Source organism: Leucoraja erinacea, chromosome 7 (genome assembly GCF_028641065.1).
Source record: "Leucoraja erinacea ecotype New England chromosome 7, Leri_hhj_1, whole genome shotgun sequence".
Taxonomy (NCBI): domain Eukaryota; kingdom Metazoa; phylum Chordata; class Chondrichthyes; order Rajiformes; family Rajidae; genus Leucoraja; species Leucoraja erinaceus.
In genome coordinates, this window is record NC_073383.1 from 31011020 (window position 1) to 31032709 (window position 21690).

The 21690-nt window shown below is 43.0% G+C and overlaps 1 protein-coding gene across 1 annotated transcript in view; it reads left to right on the top strand.

Moving 5' to 3' along the window:
- slc4a10a (solute carrier family 4 member 10a) overlaps positions 1 to 21690 on the top strand; it is a 123745-nt gene that overhangs the window by 57598 nt on the left and 44457 nt on the right. The window contains 6 exon segments of the mRNA XM_055638141.1: positions 1297 to 1385; positions 10942 to 11099; positions 17763 to 17850; positions 20189 to 20335; positions 21132 to 21155; positions 21158 to 21243. Of these exon segments, the coding sequence (XP_055494116.1) occupies positions 1297 to 1385; positions 10942 to 11099; positions 17763 to 17850; positions 20189 to 20335; positions 21132 to 21155; positions 21158 to 21243 (592 nt within the window).

Below are 21690 nucleotides of genomic sequence, written 5' to 3' on the forward strand. Positions count from 1 at the left end.
TCTTTCTGTCCTATCCATGTCCAAGTGTCATGCTCATAAGTTCATGGGTCATAGGAGCAGAATTAGACAATTCAGCCCATCAAAGCCACTCCACCTTTCAATCATGGCTGATCCATCTTTCCCTCTCCCCTCTCCCCATTCTCCTGCCTCCTCCCCATAATCTTTGATCAAAAGACACCCTTAAGATGTATTTTAAATGTTATAGTACCTGCCTCAACTACCTCCTCTGGCAGCTGATTCCAAATACCCACCACCATCTGTGAAAATGTTGCCCCTCCGATTCCTATTAAATCTTTCCCTTCTCATCTGAAACCTATGTCAGGTTCTTGATTCCCCTATTCTGGGTAAAAGATTATGTATTCACCCTATCTATTCCCTTCATGATCTTATACACCTCTATAAGGTCACCCCTCAGCCTCCTGCACTCCAAGGAATAAAGTCCTAGCCTCCCCAAATCCCTATAGCTCAGGTCCTCAAGTCCTGGTAACATCCTCGTAAATCTTCTCTATTATTTCCATCTTAATGATAACCTTCCCATATCAGTATAGTAAGTGGTAATTTACAGCAATCAATTAACCTGCTTTTCTGTCTTTGGGATGCGGGGAGGAAATTGAAATGCTTCGTAGATATACACAGGTCATGGTGAGAATGCAACTTCCACACAGCCAATGTTCGAGATCAAGACCAAACCCATGTTCTTGGCAGCCTCTCTAAAAATAAATGGCCTTTTAATTTAAGGGTGTTTAAAATTACGAGGGCAATGCAATCATTGTTTTCTAATCATGTGTGTGTTGTTTATTGAACATTTTTGTAATTTTGTAAGATAATGAATTTAGACGTTAGACTTTAGTGATACTGTGTGGAACCAGGCCCATCGTCCCTTTGAATCTGCGCGGACTTGCGAACACCCTCTACACCAGCACGATCCAACACATGGGGGATAATTTGCAATTTTACTGAAGCTAGTTAACCTCCAGACCCACACGTTGTTGGGATGTGGGAGGAAACCCACGCGGTCACAGGGATAACGTGCAAACTCTGTACAGACAGTACCGGAGGCCAGGATGGAACCCAGTTCTCTGGCACTGTAAGGCAGCAACTCTACTGCAGTGTCACTGTGCTGCCCCAAATTCTATCACAGAAACACTGTTGTGAATGATTGATTGTGAGGTTTAAACCTAGCTTGTTGCAATGAGCTATTTAGTTCTGGATATATACATATTTTTTGGAATGCTTTGAAACCTATTGTAAAGATTCCGTAACTCTGGAGGACTCTAATCCTTTCATGTGCAACAGGTCCAATGATCTCCCCACACTCCGCTCCTGCTCATTTGGAAGGCAAAACGGACGTCAGTCGAGAGAACAGCACGGTTGATTTTAGTAAGGTGAGTCACTCTGCGTCTGGCTAACGACCTTCAACAAAAGAAAAGTGGTTTTCAACTGAAACATACAAATTCACTTGCCTTGTATAGTTACGTTATGAATTCATACTTTCCCACTGTTCTTACAAAAGCATAGAACAGAGCACAGGCCTTTCTGTCCACAGAGGAGTGGTGTAGGGCAGAGGATCTAGGAGTGCAGGCACAACCTTTGTTGAAAGTGGCATCACATGTAGATAGGGTGGTCAACCAGGCTTGATTGTAATTATGAATAGTCTTTTCACTGACTGGACAGCATGCAACAAAAAGGCTTTTCACTGTACATTGGTACATGTGACAATTAAACTAATGATAGACCCAAAGTGCTGGAGTAACTCAGTGGGTCAGCAGCATCTTTGGAGTAAAAGGGTGGGTGACGTTTCATGTCGGGATTGGGGCTGAAGAAGGGTCCCGACATGAAATGTCACCCATCCTTTTTCTCCAGAGACGCTGTCTGACCCGCTGACTTACTCTAGCACTTTGGTATAAACGAGCATCTGCATTTCTTTGTATCTAAATTAAACTAATCTTGATACTGTATGCCTCTACATGAGCAATATCCCTCCATTCCCTGCAAGCTGACCGTTACTGACAAGGCATTATTTCAAATAGTGCAGGTCCATGTGCTCTGTGCTATAAAACCTCTTCTCACATGGAGTTACATGTACACCACAAATAAGATAGCAAATCACACTGCTTTTACACACTGTCTTAATTTGCATATACCAATTGAAAATTTTCAACATCAGATTTCTCATGCTGTGCCATTATAACACATGTCTCTTTCACAAATAAACGTGCACTTCTGGTAAATTAATCGTGGCCAAATAATTAAGTTTACCGTAATCATTTGAATTTCAAATGCAGTTGAGGTACATTTTTCCACATATGCCCAAAATAAAAACACTGCTCTGAATTGAAATGCAATGTGCTTGAGTAACTCAGCTGGTCAGGCAGCAACTCTGGAGAAAATGGTTAGATGATGTTTCGAGAAGAAGGATCTTGACCCAAAATGCTGCCTTGCTTCCATAGTTGAAACAAGGAACTGCAGATGTTGGTTTACAGAACAAAGTCACAGAACGCTGGAGTAACTGAGCGGGTCAGGCAGCATCTCTGGAGAACGTTGATAGGTGACGTTTCGAGTTTTGACCCAAACATCTGACCTGAAACATCACCTATCTGTGTTCTCCAGAGATGCTGCCTGACCTGTTCAGTTACTCCAGCACTTTGTGCTTTACTCAAGATTCCGGGCATCTGCTGTTCCTTGTGTGTCAACCCCACCTCATTGTTGTTTGGGCAGATTTAAATGTACAGGGCTGATATTCTGGTATGAGTTACTGAGCTGCATGTATTCAATTATTTTTCTAAGCTTAATGGAGCATGAATTAAATGTCCATATCTTGCACTGTCCATATCTTGAACAAACACGAGACCGATATGTTGTATTTGACCGGGAAGCATTCGCTATTTTGCACAGAGTATACATTTAGGTAGATTAAAGTATGGATCTGAACTTTTTAACCAAATATTATTCTCAAGGTTTAGCAGATTTGATTTTTAAATGTGCAATGCAATCGCAATTTAAGTAAAATGAGCCATTAGCAAATGTGACTTTCAAGTCAACCCATGTTAAGAAGCTTCGAAACAGGCTTATTTTAATCCCCTTTTATGTTTGTTCATACAATAAACCAAAGCATTACATTCTTTACTGGATTCTGTTCAATGCATGGCCTGGGTAGTGAATAAGATACAATTGGTAAGTGCTTTGGATAAATACAATTCACTGCAAGCCAAACTAGGTCTGGGTGTCAATAGTAAATACCATTTCATGTGGGGCATCTGTTAAAGTGGATATTTTTACTTTCTCACTTGTTTAATTTCTTCATCCTCTGCTATCATTATTACTTGTGTGAAGTTGGGCAGGCGGTCTATACCTGTTAAGATTAAGTCATAAGGTTGGAGCAAAATTAGGCCATTCAGCCCATCAAATCTATTCCACCATTCAATCATGGCTGATCTATCTTTCCCTCTCAACCGTGTTCTCCTGCTTTCTCCCCATAACTCCTGTCACCGTTACTAATCAAGAATCTGTCAATCTCTGCCTTAAAAATATCCATTGACTTGGCCTCCACAGCCGTCTGTGGCGATGAATTCCACAGATTCGCCACCTCCTGACTAAAGACTAAAGGTCTACTCTTAAACTGCATTCTTATTAACATGGAACAGTACAGCATAATAACAGGTTCTTTGGCCCACAATGCCCATGCCAAACATGATGCTAAGACCATTACTTATCTACCTTCACATAACCCTTATCCCTCCATTCCCTGCATGTCCATGTGCCAATCCAAAATTATCTTAAATGCCACAATCGTACCTGCCTCCACCACCACAGCTGGCAGTGCATTTCAGGCACCCACCACCCTCCACGTAAAAAGAAAAGCCCCACACACCTCCATTCAACTTTGCCACTCTCACCTTAAAGCTAGTATTTGATTTTTCTATCCTGGCGGAAAAAAGTTCTGACTGTCTACCCTATCTATCTATGCCTCTCATTTATGTGTTTTTATCAGGTCTCCCTACAACCTCTGGCGTTCTAGAGAAAACAGCCCAAGTCTGTCCAACCTCTTCCTCTAGCTAATGCCCCCCTAATCAAGGCATCATTCTGGTAAACATCCTCTGCACCCTCTCCAAAGCCTCCATATCTTTCCTGTAATGGTGCAACCAGAACTGCATCCAAATGCAGCCTAAACAAAGTCCTGCCGAGTCTGGAACCTGGTTGCTCGTAACTAGATTCATATTTGCAATGTTTCACTGGAATATCAGTGACTGAGGGGAGGCCAGATAGAAGTACACAAGATGATGAGACGTGTAGACGGGTTAGAGAGCCAAAACCTTTTTCCCAGGATGAAAATATCAAAGACTAAAGGGCATGGGTTTAAGGAGAGAGGGGCAAAGTTTAAAGGAGATGCGCAGGGCAAGTTTTATTTTTTACACGGAGAAAGATGGGTGCCTGGAACTCACTGCCAGGGGTGGTGGTGAAGGCAGATATAATAGTGGTGTTTAAGAGGCTTTTAGATAGTTAGATGGATATGCAGGGAATTGAGGGATATGGATCATGTGCAGGCAGAGGAGATTAGTTCAACCTGGCATCATGTTCGACATGGACATTGTGGGCTGAACGGCCTTTTCCTCTGCTGTACTGTTTACTTTAGACTTTAGAGTTATACAGTGTGGACACAGGCTCTTTGGCTCACTGTGTGTTGACCAGCAATCACCCCATACGCTATCCTACACACTAAGGACAATTTACAATTTTACCAAAGCCAATTAAAATACAAACCTGCACGTGTTTGGAGTGTGGGAGGAAACCGGGGAACCTGGAGAAAACCCATGCGGTTATGGGAAGAACAGGTAAACTCTGTACAGATAGCACAGATACAGATAGTCAGGATTGGACCCGTGTCTCTGGTGCTATAGGGCAGCAACTCTACCTCTGTGCCACTATGCCGCCCCAACATTGTGTGTCTGTGCCCTGCCTTGCCTTACTCTACCTGGTGTAGTAGTCCACATCCCTTGGTGTTTGTCATCCCTACTTGCTGGTAGTTTCTCCACTTTGCAATTCTTTAAAGTTCTGTCCTCCACACATTTCAGTCCTTCACAGTTTATTGTTGTCAGTTTATTGCTCATAGGTTTGTGTCATAGGAGCAGAATTAGGCCATTCGGCCCTTCGTGTCTACTCTGCCATTCAATCATGGCTGATCTATCTTTCCCTCTCAACCTCATTCCCCTGCCTTCTCCCCATAACTGTTCACACCTGTACTAATCAATAACCTGTCAATCTCCGATTTAAATATAGCCATTGACTTGGTCTCTACCTCTGTCCGTGACAATGATTCCCACCAATTCACCATCCTCTGGCCAAATAAATTCCTCCTCTTCTCCTTTATAAAGGTACGTCCTTTTATTCAGAAGAAAGGTCCAAACTCGAAATGTCACCCATCCACATCCTCCAGAGATGCAGCCTGACCCACTGAGTTACTCCAGCACATTGTCATTTTTTTGTAAGCCAGCATCCGCAGTTACTTCTGTGTACAACTGAATGACTTCCTTTTGTACAAAGTTATTTTGCAAATGGAATTGAGCTCAATTAGTTGACGTATTAATTTTGAAAACTAATTAGTGCCTGTGCACCCAACTGTTTAAATTAACTATAACAACTAATGTCATTTTCCTTTGGATGCAAGTGGAGATATCAGAATTTTCTTCACTGCTAACTGTCAAAAGTAACATGGGAAAATGATTTTAAATTTGCATTTCTCAGAATTGGATTTCACAATAAAATTAATTCACAATTTATTGTAGTAATAATCTTTTATCACTCTTACAGAGCTAACAAGTCACAATTTTGTTCATTAGACAATCTAACAGTCGAATGCTCAAATTTTGTTCAAAATATTAAAATAAATGAAAGCTTGTTTATTATTAAAAGAATATAAGGAAAGATTGTGTAGGAAGGAACTGCAGATTCTGGTTTGTATCGAAACATCCTATCTGAAGAAAGGTCCTGACTGAAATGTCACTTCTGAGTAAAAAAACTTGACTCGTACAACGTTTTAGAAGCTTTAGCAGTACAGCATGGGAACAGGCCATTTGGTCCACCGAGTCCACACCAACCAACGATCACCTGTGCACTGGGAGTATCGTACACAAAAGGGACAATTTACAATTTACAGAAGCCAATTAATCCACAAACCTCTGGAGAAAAAGGATGGGTGACTTTTCGGGTCAGGACCCTTGTTCTGAAGAAGGGTCCCGACCCGAAATGTCACCCATCCATTTTCCCCAGAGATGCTGCCTGACCCTCTGAGTTACTCCAGCACTCTGTGTCTATATGGAGAGATTGTGCAGGCTTTGACTTTATTCCTTGGAATGCAGGAGACTGAGGGGTGATCTTAGAGAGGTGTATAAAATCACGAGGGGACTAGATAGGGTGACTGCACACCAGTCTTTTATTCAAGGTCGGGGAATCTAGGACCAGAGGACATATGTTTGAGATGAGAGGGGAAAGTTTTGATAGGAAACCGAGGGGCACCTTTTTTACACAACGGATGGTAGGTACATGGAACGAGCTGCCAGAGGATGTAGTTGAGGCAGGTTCTATCACAACGTTTAAAAAATCTACTCCTAGCTAACAATGATCTATTCTACATATTCCTTGAACTTCGTCCCCTTTGATGTCTCATTTTCACACCTTACATTCTTTATCTCTGTGTCACCCTCTCCACTGACTATCAGCCTGAAGATGGGTCTTGAGCTGAAACGTAACTCATTCCTTCCATCCATTTTGTGTCACATTAAACTCCTCCTCAGAAATTTGAGATGATTCCGTATATACCGAATACTCTCTTGAACTTCTATAGTGTGCAGTAAATACCATTTCGATTGGTTGCATCAAGGTCTGGTTCTGTAATTCGAATACCCAGGAAAGAAGGAGATTACAAAGGACGATGAATACGACCCAGTCCATCACTGGTACTGACCTCCCCACCATTGAAGGGATCTACAGAGAGTGGTGGACATTGCCCGGTCCATCATGGGTACTGATCTCGCCACCATCGAAGGGATCTACAGGAGGTGCTGCCTGAAAAAGACAGCCAATATCATCAAAAACCCACCCACACTGTTTATTTATGCCTAATATATTCTGTTGTGCTGAAGCAAAGCAAGAATTTCATTGTCCTGTCTGGGACACATGACAATAAACTCTCTTGAACCTTGAACCCTGGCCATGCTCTCATCTCGCTGCCGGGAAGAAGGTACAGGAGCCTGAAAACCATGACCTCCAGGTTCAAGGACAGCTTCTTCCCACAACTATCAGGCCCTTACACCACTCTGTGTAATCCTAACCACAACTATATCTCAGTAGCAAACCAAAATGTACTTTGTTTACTTTCAGTTCAGTTTATTGCCATGTGTACCGAGGTACAGTGAAAGGCTTTTTGTCGCGTGTAGTCCAGTCAAATAAAAGACTATACATGATTAAAATCAAGCTGTCCACAGTGTACAGAGAAAGGATAAAGGGTACAACATTTAGTGCAAGATAAAGTCCAATTAAAGACACTCCAATGAGGTAGATGGGATATCAGGATCACTCTAGCTGGTGAGAGGATGGTTAAGTTGCCCGATAACATCTGGGTTTTCCCAACAATGGTTGACCGATGTCTTTTTGCACATTCTTGGTCCGGTTTACTTAGAATAACTGATAATTTCATAGACATGGAATCATATAACATTTTCATTGTTGTACAGCGTGGAAACGGCCCATTTTGCCCAACTTTCCTCACAACAGCCAGCATGTCCCTTCTACACTAGTCCCACCTGCCCGCATTTGGCCCATATCCCTCTATCCATGTTCCAGTCTAAATGTTTCTTAAATGTTGTGAAAGTACATGACGCAACTACCTTCGGCTGGTTGTTCTATACACCCACTACCCTCTGCATAAATAAAGTTGCCCCTCAGATTCCTATTAACTCTTTCCCCCTTCACGTTAAATCCATGTCCTCTTGATTTCCCCTACTCTGGGCAAAAGATTATCCTACTCTGGGCATAAAACTGGGCATTTACCCAATCTATTCCTCTTAGAATTTTGAACACCTCTATCAGATTGCCCCTCATCCTCTTGCGCTCCAAGGTATGAAGTCCTAGCCTGCTCAACCTCTCCCTGTAGCTGAGGCCCTCATGTCCTGGCAACATCCTCGAAAATCTTCTCTGCACCCTTTCCAGCTTGACCACATCTTTCCTATAACATGATGACCAAAACTGCTCACATTGGTGTGGCCTCACCAATTTTTTATATAACAACAACATGACCTCCCAACTTACATAATAAATGTAATTTATTGTGTATTTATTTGATGTTTCAGTTAATGTGACTGTGAAGCTGCAGCAAGTTAAAATGTCATTGATCTGGTTCAGAGACATAGCATGGAAACAGGCCCTTCAGCCCATCGAGCACGCTGATCAGCGATCATCCCGATCACTAGTTCTGTCCTACACACTAGGGCTAATTTACAGAAACCAATCAACCTACAAACCCGCACGTCTTTGGGATATCTGAGGAAACCGGAGCACCCAAAGAAAACCCACCTGTTCACAAGGGTACAAACTCCTTACAGGCTGCGCCTGAGGTCAGGATTGAACCCGGGTCTCTGGCGCTGTGAGGTAACAACTCTATCGCTGTGCCACTGAGCTGCCCCCTATTAAGTACATCTGACAAATAAACATGTTTAATCTCTCTGCAATAGTATGCATGTGGAGCAACCAGTACCTTTATATTTATCCTATAGCATTCATGCATTTAAACAGAGCTGTAACTATTTTATTTGTACATCTGAAAAATACATATTGAGAAGCATAGCTTAATTTTTTTTGTCTTTTAAAAGAATGGGTCTGCAGATGCAGAAAATGCAAATTGTGATAAGATGATTAATAGAGTAAGGATTGAATATTTTAATTTATTACAAAAGGAACTGTAAACGATTTGAGCTGATGGTTCAGTTAATCAGGTGGGATGTTTGGCTTAAGTGAATGCTGCTTAGTTGCTTCTAGCCTAATTCAGTGTAAACCTTTGACTATTACAGTTGCCAGCACGGCTAATGTAATGTTCTCTTTGCTGTAACTGCCACCTTATGTTGCTGTTTTGACGCATTGCAGCAGATTGTGAGATTGGAACAGCATATAAATCAAGCAGCAGTTATGTGAATCCATATTATGTAAGAACAAGAGGAGCTGCAGTTATCTGAACACCCCTCACCCTGTAGAATGCAGGTTTATAGATGTGTTCTGCAAACAGTGAGTGGTTTTACAGCTGACACATATTTAAGGTAGCTAACCACTTTCAAAATAAAACTAAGACGGCGACATTTTCCCTGCATGTTCACATGCCATTTATTTGAGAGCTGGAAGACGTGATGCTAAAAACAATCAGGATGTTTCTGCTCAGTAAAGGATGACATCAAGGATACTAATTCCACTGATTGAATACATCAAACTATTCCTACACATCAAATTATATGTGTTCAGTGTTCTAAGAATTTCAGTTTGAGTTCTGGGAACTATCAGATGGAAATGTAAAATGCATGGTTTTAAGGTACTAGGGCAGAGTTTAAAAGAGAGCTTTTAGGGTGGTGCAGCAGTAGAGTTACAGCTCCAGAGACCCGGGTTCGATCCTGACCACGGGTGCTGTCTGTATGGAGTTTGTACGTTCTCCCTGTGACAATGTGGGTTTTCTCCGGGTGCTCCGGTTTTCTCCCACATTCCAAAAATGTGCAGATTTGTAGGTTAGAAGAAAAGAACTGGAGAAGCTGGTTTAAACCAAAGATATGCATAAACTGCTGGATTAACTCAGTGGGTCAGGCAACATCTCTGGAGAAAAAGGATTGTGGTTCAGGACCCTTCTTCAGAACAAAGGTCTGGACCCAAAAAACATCCAACATCCGTTTTCTCCAGAGATTTGTAAATTAATTGGATTCTGTAAATTGTCCTGAGTGTGTAGTTTGTGCCAGTGGATGGGATGATATCTGGTTGACGTAGACTCGCTGAGCCAGAGCGCCTGTTCCCACATTATATCTCTAAAATTTAAAGGAGATGTGCGGGTCAAGTTTTTTTTAAACAGCGGGTTCTGAGTGCCTGGAACACACTGCACTGCCAGGGGTGGTGGTGGCAGATTATGATAGTGGCGTTTAAGATTATTTTAGATATATTTTAGATATGTTCGGCACAGACATTGTGGACTGAGGGCCTGTTCTTGTGCTGCACTGTTCTATGTTCTAACTAACTATATAACCATCCATTATCTTCGGAACTTTTAATTAAGTGGATTTTAATATTTGATGTAAATAATTTAATGACCTTGCTCATGGCAACACTGAGTAGTGGATGTGGGATTGATTAAGATATACAGCATGGAAACAGGCCCTTCGGCCCACTGTGTCCATCCTGACTATCGATCGCCCATTCACACTAGTTCTGTATTATCCCACTTTCTCACCCAGCCTCTACACCCTCGTGACAATTTACAGAGCTAATTAACCAACAAATGTTAGACTTTAGAGATACTGTGCGGAAACAGGCCCTTTGGCCCACCGAGTCCGCACTGACCAGCGATCACCCCGCACACTAGCACTATCCTACACAATAGGAACAATCTATAATTTCACCAAAGCCAAATAGCCTACAAACCTGCATGTCTTTGGGATGTTGGGGGAAACTGGAGCATCCTCGGAAACCCACGCGGTTACAGGAAGAACGTGCAAACTTCACACAGACAGCACCTGAGGTCAGCATCGAATTCGGGTCTCTGGCACTGTGAGGCAGCAGCTGTGCCATTGTGCTGACCTTGGTAATTTAATAGTTTGCCTAAAGTTGACTTTCAATAGGTAAAATGATCAATTATTCAGGTATGATTTATTGGTGCTTGTTTTGTGGTACCAATATTTTTAATGTTGCTCTCTCTATTAGGTGGACATGCACTTTATGAAGAAGATACCTCCAGGAGCAGAGGCTTCCAACATTCTCGTTGGAGAACTTGAATTTTTGGATCGACCGATAGTTGCATTTGTCCGTTTATCTCCAGCTGTCGTCCTATCGGGAGTCGCTGAAGTTCCCATCCCCACACGGTCAGTTTAGTTTAGTCTATTGTCACGTACAGTGAAAAGCTTTTTGTTGTGTGCTATCCAGTCAGACTAGACATGATTAGAATCGAGCTGTCCTCAGTGTACAGATACGGGATAAAGGGAGAAACGTTTAGTGCAAGATAAAGTTCAGTAAAATCTGAGTAAAGATAATCGGAAAGTCTTCGAGGAGGTAGATGGGAGGTTTGGATCGCTCTCTCACTGGTTGAGTGTAGTTTATTATCACATGTACCAAAGTACAGTGATAAGCTTTTATAATAATAATAATAATAATATATTTTATTGTCATTGCACATAAGCGCAACGAGATTTGGTATGCAGCTTCCATCCGATGTCATAACATAAATAACTAATAAAATTTAGATTTAGATACCCCGAGAACATGGATTGTAAAAAGAACAGTAAAATAGTCAAAACAGTTCAAACAGACAAAAGTGCACATGTGTCTGTGCGACGTGACCATCCAAGGGAGACAGTCCAGGGGGATGGGGGGGGCACTCAGCCGGGCCGGTTCAGAGCCGCTTAGCTCTGGGAATGAAGCTATTCCTGAGTCTGGAGGTTCGGGCGTAGAAGGCCTTGTAACGTCTGCCGGAGGGAAGTAGTTCGAACAGTCCATTACAAGGGTGTGAGGAGTCTTTATGGATGCTGACGGCCTTCCTGAGGTAGATGGCCTTCAAGTCTGGTAGCTGTGTCCCAATAATCTTCTGCGCTCTGTGGACGACGTGCTGAAGAGCTCTCCTCTCCGCCTCCGTGCAGCTGAGATACCACACAGAGATGCCATACGTTAATATGCTCTTTGTGGTGCAGCGGTAGAACGTTGTCAGCAGCTGTTGGGGCAGACCAGTCTTTTTTAATGTCCTCAGGAAGAACAGTCGTTGCTGTGCCTTCTTGACCAGCGCAGCGGTGTTGGTGGACCATGTGAGGTCCTCTGAAATGTGAGTGCCCAGAAACTTAAAACTGGACACTCTCTCCACACTGTTCCCGTAGATAGAGATTGGGGCATATTCTCCATTATGTGACCTCGTGAAGTCAATAATCAGCTCCAAGGAGGAGGTCTTGGAGGTGTCTAGTGACAAGTTGTTATGTGTGCACCAGTCCGCCAGGTTCTGCACTTCCGCTCTGTATTTTGTTTCATCACCGTTGGTGATCAGCCCAATCACTGTTGTGTCGTCTGCAAACTTCACGATGGTGTTGGTGTCGAATGCAGGAACACAGTTGTGTGTGAAGAAGGAGTAGAGCATGGGGCTTAGTACACAGCCCTGTGGTGTGCCGGTGCTCAGGGTGATAGTGGAGGACAGGTGCGGGCCCAGTCTCACTGCCTGCGGTCACTCCGTCAGAAAATTCAGGATCCAGAATTCAGGATATGGCGTGCTAACCAGTCAATACTTGACAATACTAACAAGATAATACTTGATTACAATTAAGCCATCCACAGTGTTCAGATACATAATAAAGGGAATAACATGATTAGTGTATAGTGCAAGATAAAGTTCAGTAAAGCTGAATTAAAGATAGTCCAAGGGTCTCCAATTAGGTAAATAGTAGCTCAGGACAGCTCTCTAGTTGTTGGTAGGATGGTTCAGTTGCCTGATAACAGCTGGGAAGAAACTGTCCCTGAATCTGGAGGTGTGCGTTTTCAAAATCTATACCTCTTGCCTGATGGGAGAGGGGAGAAGAGGGAGTTACTGGGGTGAGACTGGTCCTTAATTATGCTGGTGGCCTTGCCGAGTCAGTATGGTGTAGATGGAGTCAATGGAAGGGGGGTTGGTTTGTGTGATGGTCTGGGCTGTGTCCACAACTCTCTGACATGTTTTGCTGTCTTGGATTGCAGAGTGTTGTTGTAGCCCAGACCATCATGCAAAATAACCTCCCTTCCATGTTACTTGTGCATCTTGACTCTGTGGTAACCACCTGTTCATGGCGAATGCGCTGAAACAAAAAAATTAGAAACAAAAGCATTTCAGCTGATAAGGAAATATAAAACATGTTCTCCCTTTTAAGTTCTAAGCATGGAAACTCAAATATTTTAGATCAATCAAGAACTAATTGTCAAGGCGAAAAATATTAGGCTTATTTCCCAGATCAATAAGAAATGTTTGCGTTTCCTCTTAACGCCAATTATGAATAGATTGTTTGGGCTCTCATTCAAATGACATTTGGACAGGTACTTAGAAAGGAAAGGTTTAGAGGGATATGGGCCAAATGCAGGCAGGTGGGACTAGTGTAGAAGGGGCATGTTGGTTGACATGGACGAGTTGGGCCGAAGGGCCTTGCTTCCACGTTGTATGACTATGACTCTAATTTTAAAGTACATGGGGGTGGGAAACATGATGTGTGTTAAGGCAGATGTTTTGCGATGAGCTTGTGAGGGATCTCTGGCATAATTAATATTGATGGGATTGGAAATTATTAATGTGGTAGCGATGGATAGACTGCTTCTGTGTTACAAGGGCTTGAATGATGGATGCATGCAATCTGATACGTGAGGAGATTGGTTGTTGCCTAGAAATGAGGTACAAGGACAGCAAAGATACTTTATGATAAAGGTACATTCACACTTAAATCTTAAGAGGTTCAGTCAACATTTTGGACCATAGATATCAACTTCGATACGCGCAGAAGAACTGTGATTAAATTAGTCAGTTTCGGTGTTGGAAGCGTACGTAATGGCACCATTGTTAGCGTAAGAAAGGTGGAGAGTTCTTGTGGGAAATTAGGTCATGTTAATTCACAATGAGTCTTAGCTGGTCACTTAAAGCTCAGCCAAGTATACACTGCTGCTCTGCCTCCCTGAACAAGTCCCAGACCACTGCTGTGAACTTGAGGCACATGTAGCTTAGTTTAGTTTAATATTGTCACCGAGGTACAGTGAAAAGCTTTTGTGTTGCGTGCTATCCAGTCCACAAAAAAAACTATACATGATTACAATCAAGCTATTCCCCAGTATGGATACAGGGAATAATGTTTAGTGCAAGATAAAGTCCATTGGAGTCCGATTAAAGATAATCTGAGGGTCTCCAATGAGGTAGATGGGAGGTCAGGACCATTCCCTAGTTTGCCCATAAAATGCTGTCTACGACACATCAGTAGAAGTTGGTGAGGGTTGTTGAGGACATGCCAAACTTTCTAAGTCTTCTAAGGAAGTAGAGGCATTAGTGTACTTTCTTGGCCATTGCTTTAATGTGGCTGGTCTAAGACAAGTTGCTGGTGATATTTATTTCCGGGAACTTGAAGCTTTCAACCATCTTTAATTTGGCGCCATTAATATATGTGTACTGCTTTGCTTCCAGAAGTCGATCACTATCTCCTTTGTCTTGCCGACACTGTACTGAAACTAAACCACAAAATAGTGGATTCACTTAGATGCCCATGGAAAGACAAAGAGTTAATGTTTCATGTAAAAAACCTTTTGTTAATGGCATAGCGTCATACAGCTTGGAAATAGGTCCCTCAGCCCAACTCGTCCACGCCGACCAAGATGCCCCATCTAATCTGGTCCCTTTTGCCCACATTTAGTCCATATTCCTCTAACCTTTCCCATCCATATACCTGTCCAAATGTTTTTAAAATGTTGTTAGTGTACCTGCTTCATCTACCTTAACTATCTGGGTGTTGAGTGTCCTGTTTTTCATGGCACTCTATGCCCAATAAGTTCCTTTACTTTACCTCAGACTTTACTTTAGAGATACAGTGTGGAAACAGGCCCTTCGGCCCACTGAGTCCGCGCCAACCAGCGTTCCCCGTACACTAGCAATATCCTACACACTAGGGACAATTTAACAATTTTACTGTGGCCATTTAACCTACAAATCTGCACGTCTTTGGAGTGTGGGAGGAAACCGGAGCACTTGGAGAAAACCTACACGGTCACAAGGAGAACGTACAAACTCCATGCAGACAGCAATCGTAGTCAGGATCCTATGCAGCAGTCCAAATGGATTACTCTTCAAGAGGCTTTTAATTAATCCTGGGGAGAAATGTTAATCCTACATTCACCTCAAATTCCCTCGCTATTAGTTTTGGAACTATTATGCATTGTTAATGGCATTTATGAAGCTTGTAAAGCTGAAATGTTCAACGTTCCCATTTGTTGCCAACGAAACAAAAAATGCACGATGCCCAAGTCTGCTCCTAATGCACATTGAATTTACTTATTTGTAAAGTCAACTTGAGCGTGAGAAAATGTAATATTTACTCCGGTGTCAACACTAGTAGATCCTAGCAAATTGTGTGGACATAAGTAACTACACATGCTGGCTACTGATAAAGACACAAAGTGCTGGAGCAACTAAGCAGGTCGGGTAGCATCCCTGGAGGACATGGATAGGTGATGTTTCGGTTCAGGACCCTTCTTCAGACTGAAGGATCTTTATATAGTCCTTTATACAGTGTATCCCCAAAATCTAAGCAACTTACTACACAATAAAGTTGTGTACGTTGCAAAGAGCATCAAGGTATTGGGTTTATCCCATTTTGCTTCACACGGTGTTTGGAATGATGTTTAAGGTGAGAGGAGAAAGATTTAATAGGAACCCGTGGGACAACTTTTTTACACAGAGGGAGGTGGGTGTATGGAATGAGACAGTTTGAAGAAGGCATCCGACCCGTAACATCACCCATCCTTTTTCTCCAGAGCTGCTGCCTGACTCGCTGAGTTACTCCATCACTTTATGTCTATTGTTGCTACAGCAAGTCGTTGAGGCAGGTACTATAACAATATTTTGAAGACATATGGACAGGTGCATGGATTGGGACGGTTTAGAAGGATATGGGCCAAATGTGGGCAGGTAGGACTAGTGTAGGTCGCCAAGTTGAGTCAACATGGGCTAGTTGAGCCAAAGAGCTTGTTTCCATGCTTTGTGACTCTAGTCACTCCCTCAATGGGTAATTTGTGTGACTTGTGTGAGCTCGGCAGCCTGAATATGCAGCAAACGGCAGAATGAAAATCCAATACTCTGCTGTAATCACTCTCTGACCACTTCCCCTCTATTGCAGTCTCACTGGGAGCGAGGGATTATAGAATTAACCATCTGGATATGAACTCCTGTGGTTTTAAGTTAATGAATAGCTGAACAGTAGTATATCTTCATTAAGTAAAACTGTGAACTGGTTTGATAAATCAGCTTTGTTTGCACATATTTCTCACAAAAAAGGTGTTCGGTTAATATTTTTACAAAATAAAAGACATGTTCAGGATCATTAATAGAATGTCGAAACAAGGAATTGCAGATGGTGGTTTACACAAAAGGCCACAAAAGGAGTGCTGGAGTAACTCGGCAGGTTAGGGAGCATCTCTGGAGAATATGCATCGAAGTGTCAGGTGGGGACCCTTCTTCAGACAGGTCCCGACCCAAACCGTCACCTATCCAATGTTTGAAGAAGGGTCCTGACCCAAAACATCAAGTATCCACCTCCACAGATGTTGCCTGACCTGCTGAGTTACTCCAGCACTTTGTGTCTAAGTAGCCGTTATATTAAATGTGAGTGATTAGTTCACACTTAGGAGGTCAACATCTTAAAAGGCGACCAAAGATTAGGGGAAAATTGAAAATTATGAGGCATAGATAGGGTAGACAATCTGAACCTTTCCCCAGGATAGAAATATCAAATAATGGAGGGCTTATCTTTAAGGTGAGATGGGCAAAGTTTAAAGGATATGTGTGGGGCAAGTTTTTCATACACAGGATGGTGGGTGTTGTAACAGGCTGCCTGAGGTGGTGGTGGAGGCCAATGCAACAGTGGTGTTTAAGACTTTTGGATATGCACATGGATATGCATGGAATGGTGGGATATGGGTTATTTTCAGGCAGATGAGATAGTCTTGGCATCATGTTGGGCACAGACATTGTGGGCCAAAGGGCCTGTTCCTGGGTTGTACTGTTTGACGTTCTACATTTTTTTGTACCGACGTTTATTCCTAACACATGCATTCCCTGACATACATAATGGTTTGTTCTGTGAACCCTTACGCAAGTCAGATTTTACTTGCGTCAGAATCACCATCCCCATCCCCAGCCCCAAATACTATCTCAGCGGTGACCCACTGCATCTTGGGCACTTTCTGCGGTGCGTGGCCTTCTGGGTAAGCACTGTCGCCATTGCCAGCTGTTTTCCGATGTAAACAAGTGAAAGCATTGGATAGTGTGAATAGGAGAGAATGTTTCCACGTGGGAGAGTCTAGGACCAGAGGCCATTACATCAGAATGAAAGGATGTTCCTTAGCAAAGGAGAAGAGGAAGAATATTTTTAGTTCGAGGGTATTGAATCTGTGGAGTTCATTGCCACAGGGGGCTGTGGAGGCCAAATCAATGGATATTTTTTAAGGTGGAGATTGACAGGTTCGTGATTAATAAGGGTGTTAGGGGTTATGGTCAGAAGGTAGGAAAATGGGGTTGAGAGGGAGAGATAGATCAGCCATGATTGAATGGCGGAGTAGACTTGACGAGCCGAATAGCCTAATTCTGCTCCTGAAATTTATGAACTTATAGACTTATGGACCCAGCGGGACAGGGAAATTACAAACTACCTTGATTGCTCTAGGGGCTGATTACAGAATTGTTTAAGTAAATGTGAGTTTACGTAAGTTGCCTGTCGCGTGTCAGTCGGGGAGTGCCTGTACTTATATTCCTGTTTCTTTCCTCAACATAGATTTTTGTTTATTCTCTTGGGTCCCCTTGGTAAGGGTCCTCAGTATCATGAAATTGGCAGGTCCATCGCAACGCTGATGAGTGATGAGGCAAGTGCTTGATTCTAAAGTTATACAAATTATTCAATTGTGTGTGTTTCTGTTGTGCACTTTGATCATTGATTAATTGTAAATTAAATTATCATTTATTGTCACATGTACACCTCGGTACAATGAAATGCTTTTATTTGCATTCGTACAACGTTAAATCGTACAGCAGACCTCACCTAGGCAGTACACAAAGAGTCGTCACGTTTCTGGCACCGACAAATGTTTTGCTAATAGTCAACTAATGTAATTGTAGTCACATTTTTAAGAATGCATAATTTTAATAACATTGGAAGATGGGAGGGTAGGATAGAAATTATATAAGAATGGAGGGATGGTAATTTAATTTCATTTAGACTTCACATTTTTAATCCTGTATAAATAAGAAAGTAGCAAGGGCCACATGTTCCTGGGTCATCCAGAAATGGGTATGTGTTTAACGTGGCTTTGTTTCAGTTTGAACTAGTCCACGTATCTACATGTTGGTCTTGACCCAGAATGTCACCTATCCACATTCTCCAGAGATGCTTATGTGTAGGAAGGAACTGCAGATGCCAGTTTAAACAGAAGATAGACACAAAATTCTGGAGTGACTCAGCGGGACAGGCAGCATCACTAGATAGAAGGAATGGGTAATGTTTTGGGTTGAGACACTTCGTCAGACTTCAGACCCTCTGAGTTACTCCAGCACTTTGTGCCCCTTTACCAAACAATCTTGTTGGATGTGGTGCCATTAGATTTGTTGTAGCCAATCCAGCAATAATACATCTGAAGAAGGGTCCCGACCAGAAACGTTACCTATCCATGTTCTCCAGAGATGGAGAAAACTCACGTGGTTACAGGGAGAATGTGCAAACTCCATGCAGACAGCATCTGTAGTCAGGATCGAACCTGGGTCTCTGGCATGGGGGGGAAGCAGCTCTGTGTCAAGGCAAGGCCGCCCCCCTGTGTCCTATCCATTCCTCCACAACTTTCTGTGCAAGAAGTTCCTGATACTTTTATCAAAATTCATGTCAAATGCCAAGAGTTATTATGACGGTCAAATCAGATTTGGGGAAATCACTGTGAAAAATATACATCTTCTAGATGTGCTGGGACTCATCCTCAGTAATGTGACCTGGGGTCATCGGGTGTTTCGGGTCTCACAACATCAGACACCCTCGCCCAGGCGACCCAGCCGGGGTTGATCAGGCCCTGACCTGCGTCCCAGCAGCAACCGCCCACGGATCAGCCATCATAATAACTACTCTGCATGGGTTGGGAGATTCTAGTCCGTGGTGGGACTGGGCTCTGTGAGGTGAGTCCTGGCCGGGCTCCTCCTGCGTCTCACCAGGTTCAAGGCCTGTGCACTGCATCTCCTTCTCCGAGCATTTCATTCCCGCCTGATGGATTTTTAGGCCATGGTGGTTTATTAGGCCTTTCCGTAGCCTTATTGGGTGTCTTTCTCACGAAAGACACAGACTGGGGTGCTAACCCAGCCTTTCCCAGGTGTCGTCTTTCCGTGCCTTCAACTGTCTCTCCATTTAAGTTAAAATACATAGCAGAAGAATTTTAATAGAAATAATTAAAATATATTGGGTATTGTTAAAGCAGAGATTGACAGATACTTGAATAATACGGTTATCAAAGGTTATGGGGAAAAGGCAGGAGAATGGGGTTGAGAGGAAAAGATAGATCAGCCATGATTGAATGGTAGACATAATGGGCCGAATGGCCTAATTCTGCTCCTATGGCGTATGAACATACTTTTAGATACTCATGATGAACAAATATACATCATATTTCCACATAAGTTCACTTTAGAGACACATTCAATCAACACATGCTTTGCACTTGAATTAGATGCTAATGTAATCTTGCTTGCAGTTTCAGAATAATTCCCATGTGATCTTTAGACATTACTTCACTTTAGAGACACAGCACGGAACAGGCCCTTCGGCCCACCGAGTCGGCACCGATCGGTGATCATCCTGCACACTAGCGCTATCCTACACACTGGGGAAAATTTACAATTTTACCGAAGCTAATTAACCCACAAACCTGTATGTTTTTAGAGTGTGGGAGAATCTGAGCACCTGCAGAAAACCCACACGATCACAGGAAGAACATTCAAACTCAGTACAGACAGCACCCGTAGTCAGAATTCAACACGGGTCTCTGGTGCTGTAAGGCAGCAAATCTACCACTGCGCCACCATGCTGCTCTATTGTTCTTAACTTAGCAAACCATAAAATTATTGTTCAGAATAAGTTAGACTGAAATTGCAATGGTGGAATTACTGCTAATTGGTGTGTAAGGACTTCATGTATAATTGGTTCATATTTGCTGTGTGTATATATAGGTATTTCATGACGTTGCCTACAAAGCAAAAGACCGGAATGATCTGGTGGCTGGTGTTGATGAGTTTCTCGATCAAGTGACTGTACTCCCACCGGGAGAGTGGGATCCCACAATCCGCATAGAACCACCAAAGAGCGTACCTTCCCAGGTACGTGTATGCACCAATGAGGTCCTAGAGTCATAGTCCCACAGCATGGAAACATGCCCTTCCACCCAACTCGTCCATGCCGACCAAGATGTCTCATCTACGTGTTTGGCCAATACCTACCCCAGGTAACCAATGTACCTGTCCAAGTTTAGTTTAGAGATACAGCATGAAAAAAGGCCCTTCAGCCCAACTCTTCCAGTCTAGCCAAGGTGCCCCATCTACGACAGTCCCAGCTGCCTGCATTTGGCCCATACCCCACTAAACCTTTCATATCCATGTACCTGTCCAAAAGTTTAAAAATATTGTTATTGTACCTGCCTCAAGATGCCCCCATCTAAGCATTTATGTCTTTGGAACGCCTGCCCTGCCGTTTCTTTGGCCTTACATTCCACCTAGACCCATCCCATTTTACCGGTCCATGCCAAGTGGCTGTGCTGAAGGCCAAATATACTTATTCTCCAATTATCTGGGTGTTGAGTGTCCTATCTCTTGTGGCACTCTAAGTTCAATAAGTTCCTTTATTTTACCTTCGACTTTACTTTCCCGACCAAGAGCAAGATGCCCCATATATGCTATGTATGCGTACCCCTGTCCAAACCATGTTTGGCCTTTCATCCCATCGCTGTGATGGAAGGCCCTTATCTCTACCTGTCCAAGTCAGGCTTTGAAATGTTGGCTATTAAACTCGGGTGATGGATCTCAACGTGTTTTAGAGCCCCCGGCGGGCGCTCGCAGAGTCATTCCAAGCCGCGCGGGGCAGTGGTTTTCTTTCGTAACTTGGAGTCGCCGTTGCGAGAAAAAGCGAAAGATTCCAGGAATAGCCCGAATGGTCGGGCAGCCACAGCTAAAACGGCGACTGCGGAGCCCCACGATGAGCAAACTGGACCCGCGTTACAGAGAACAGGGAGGTTGGTGAAAGCATCAGTCATGTTAAGATGATTGTATTTTACGTCCTTCAATCCCATGCTGTTTGAGTGAATACTACAGTGGTGTTGCTAAACGTAACCTTTTTGCTCGCCTGAAATTTTTAGTTTAGAGATACAGCTTAGTATTTTCTTGGTCTGGATGCTTTAGTTGTTCTGGGATACATATTGGCCTGAGGATCTATTCATACCGTGGAACCAAAATATTAGAGTCGGGACATTCAGGATTAGAGATATCACTCCTGAATCTTTTCTGCATGTCCCAATTCTTGATTTTAAACCCACCTTGTATTTTCTGTTCAACAGATATAATTAAAGCTGGAAAGATAGCTGAGAAGATTTATGAGGATGCTGCCAGGACTCGAGGGTCTGAGTTTTAGGGAGTGGTTGGGGCTAGCTCGGACTTAATTACTTGGAGCGCAGGTGGCTGAG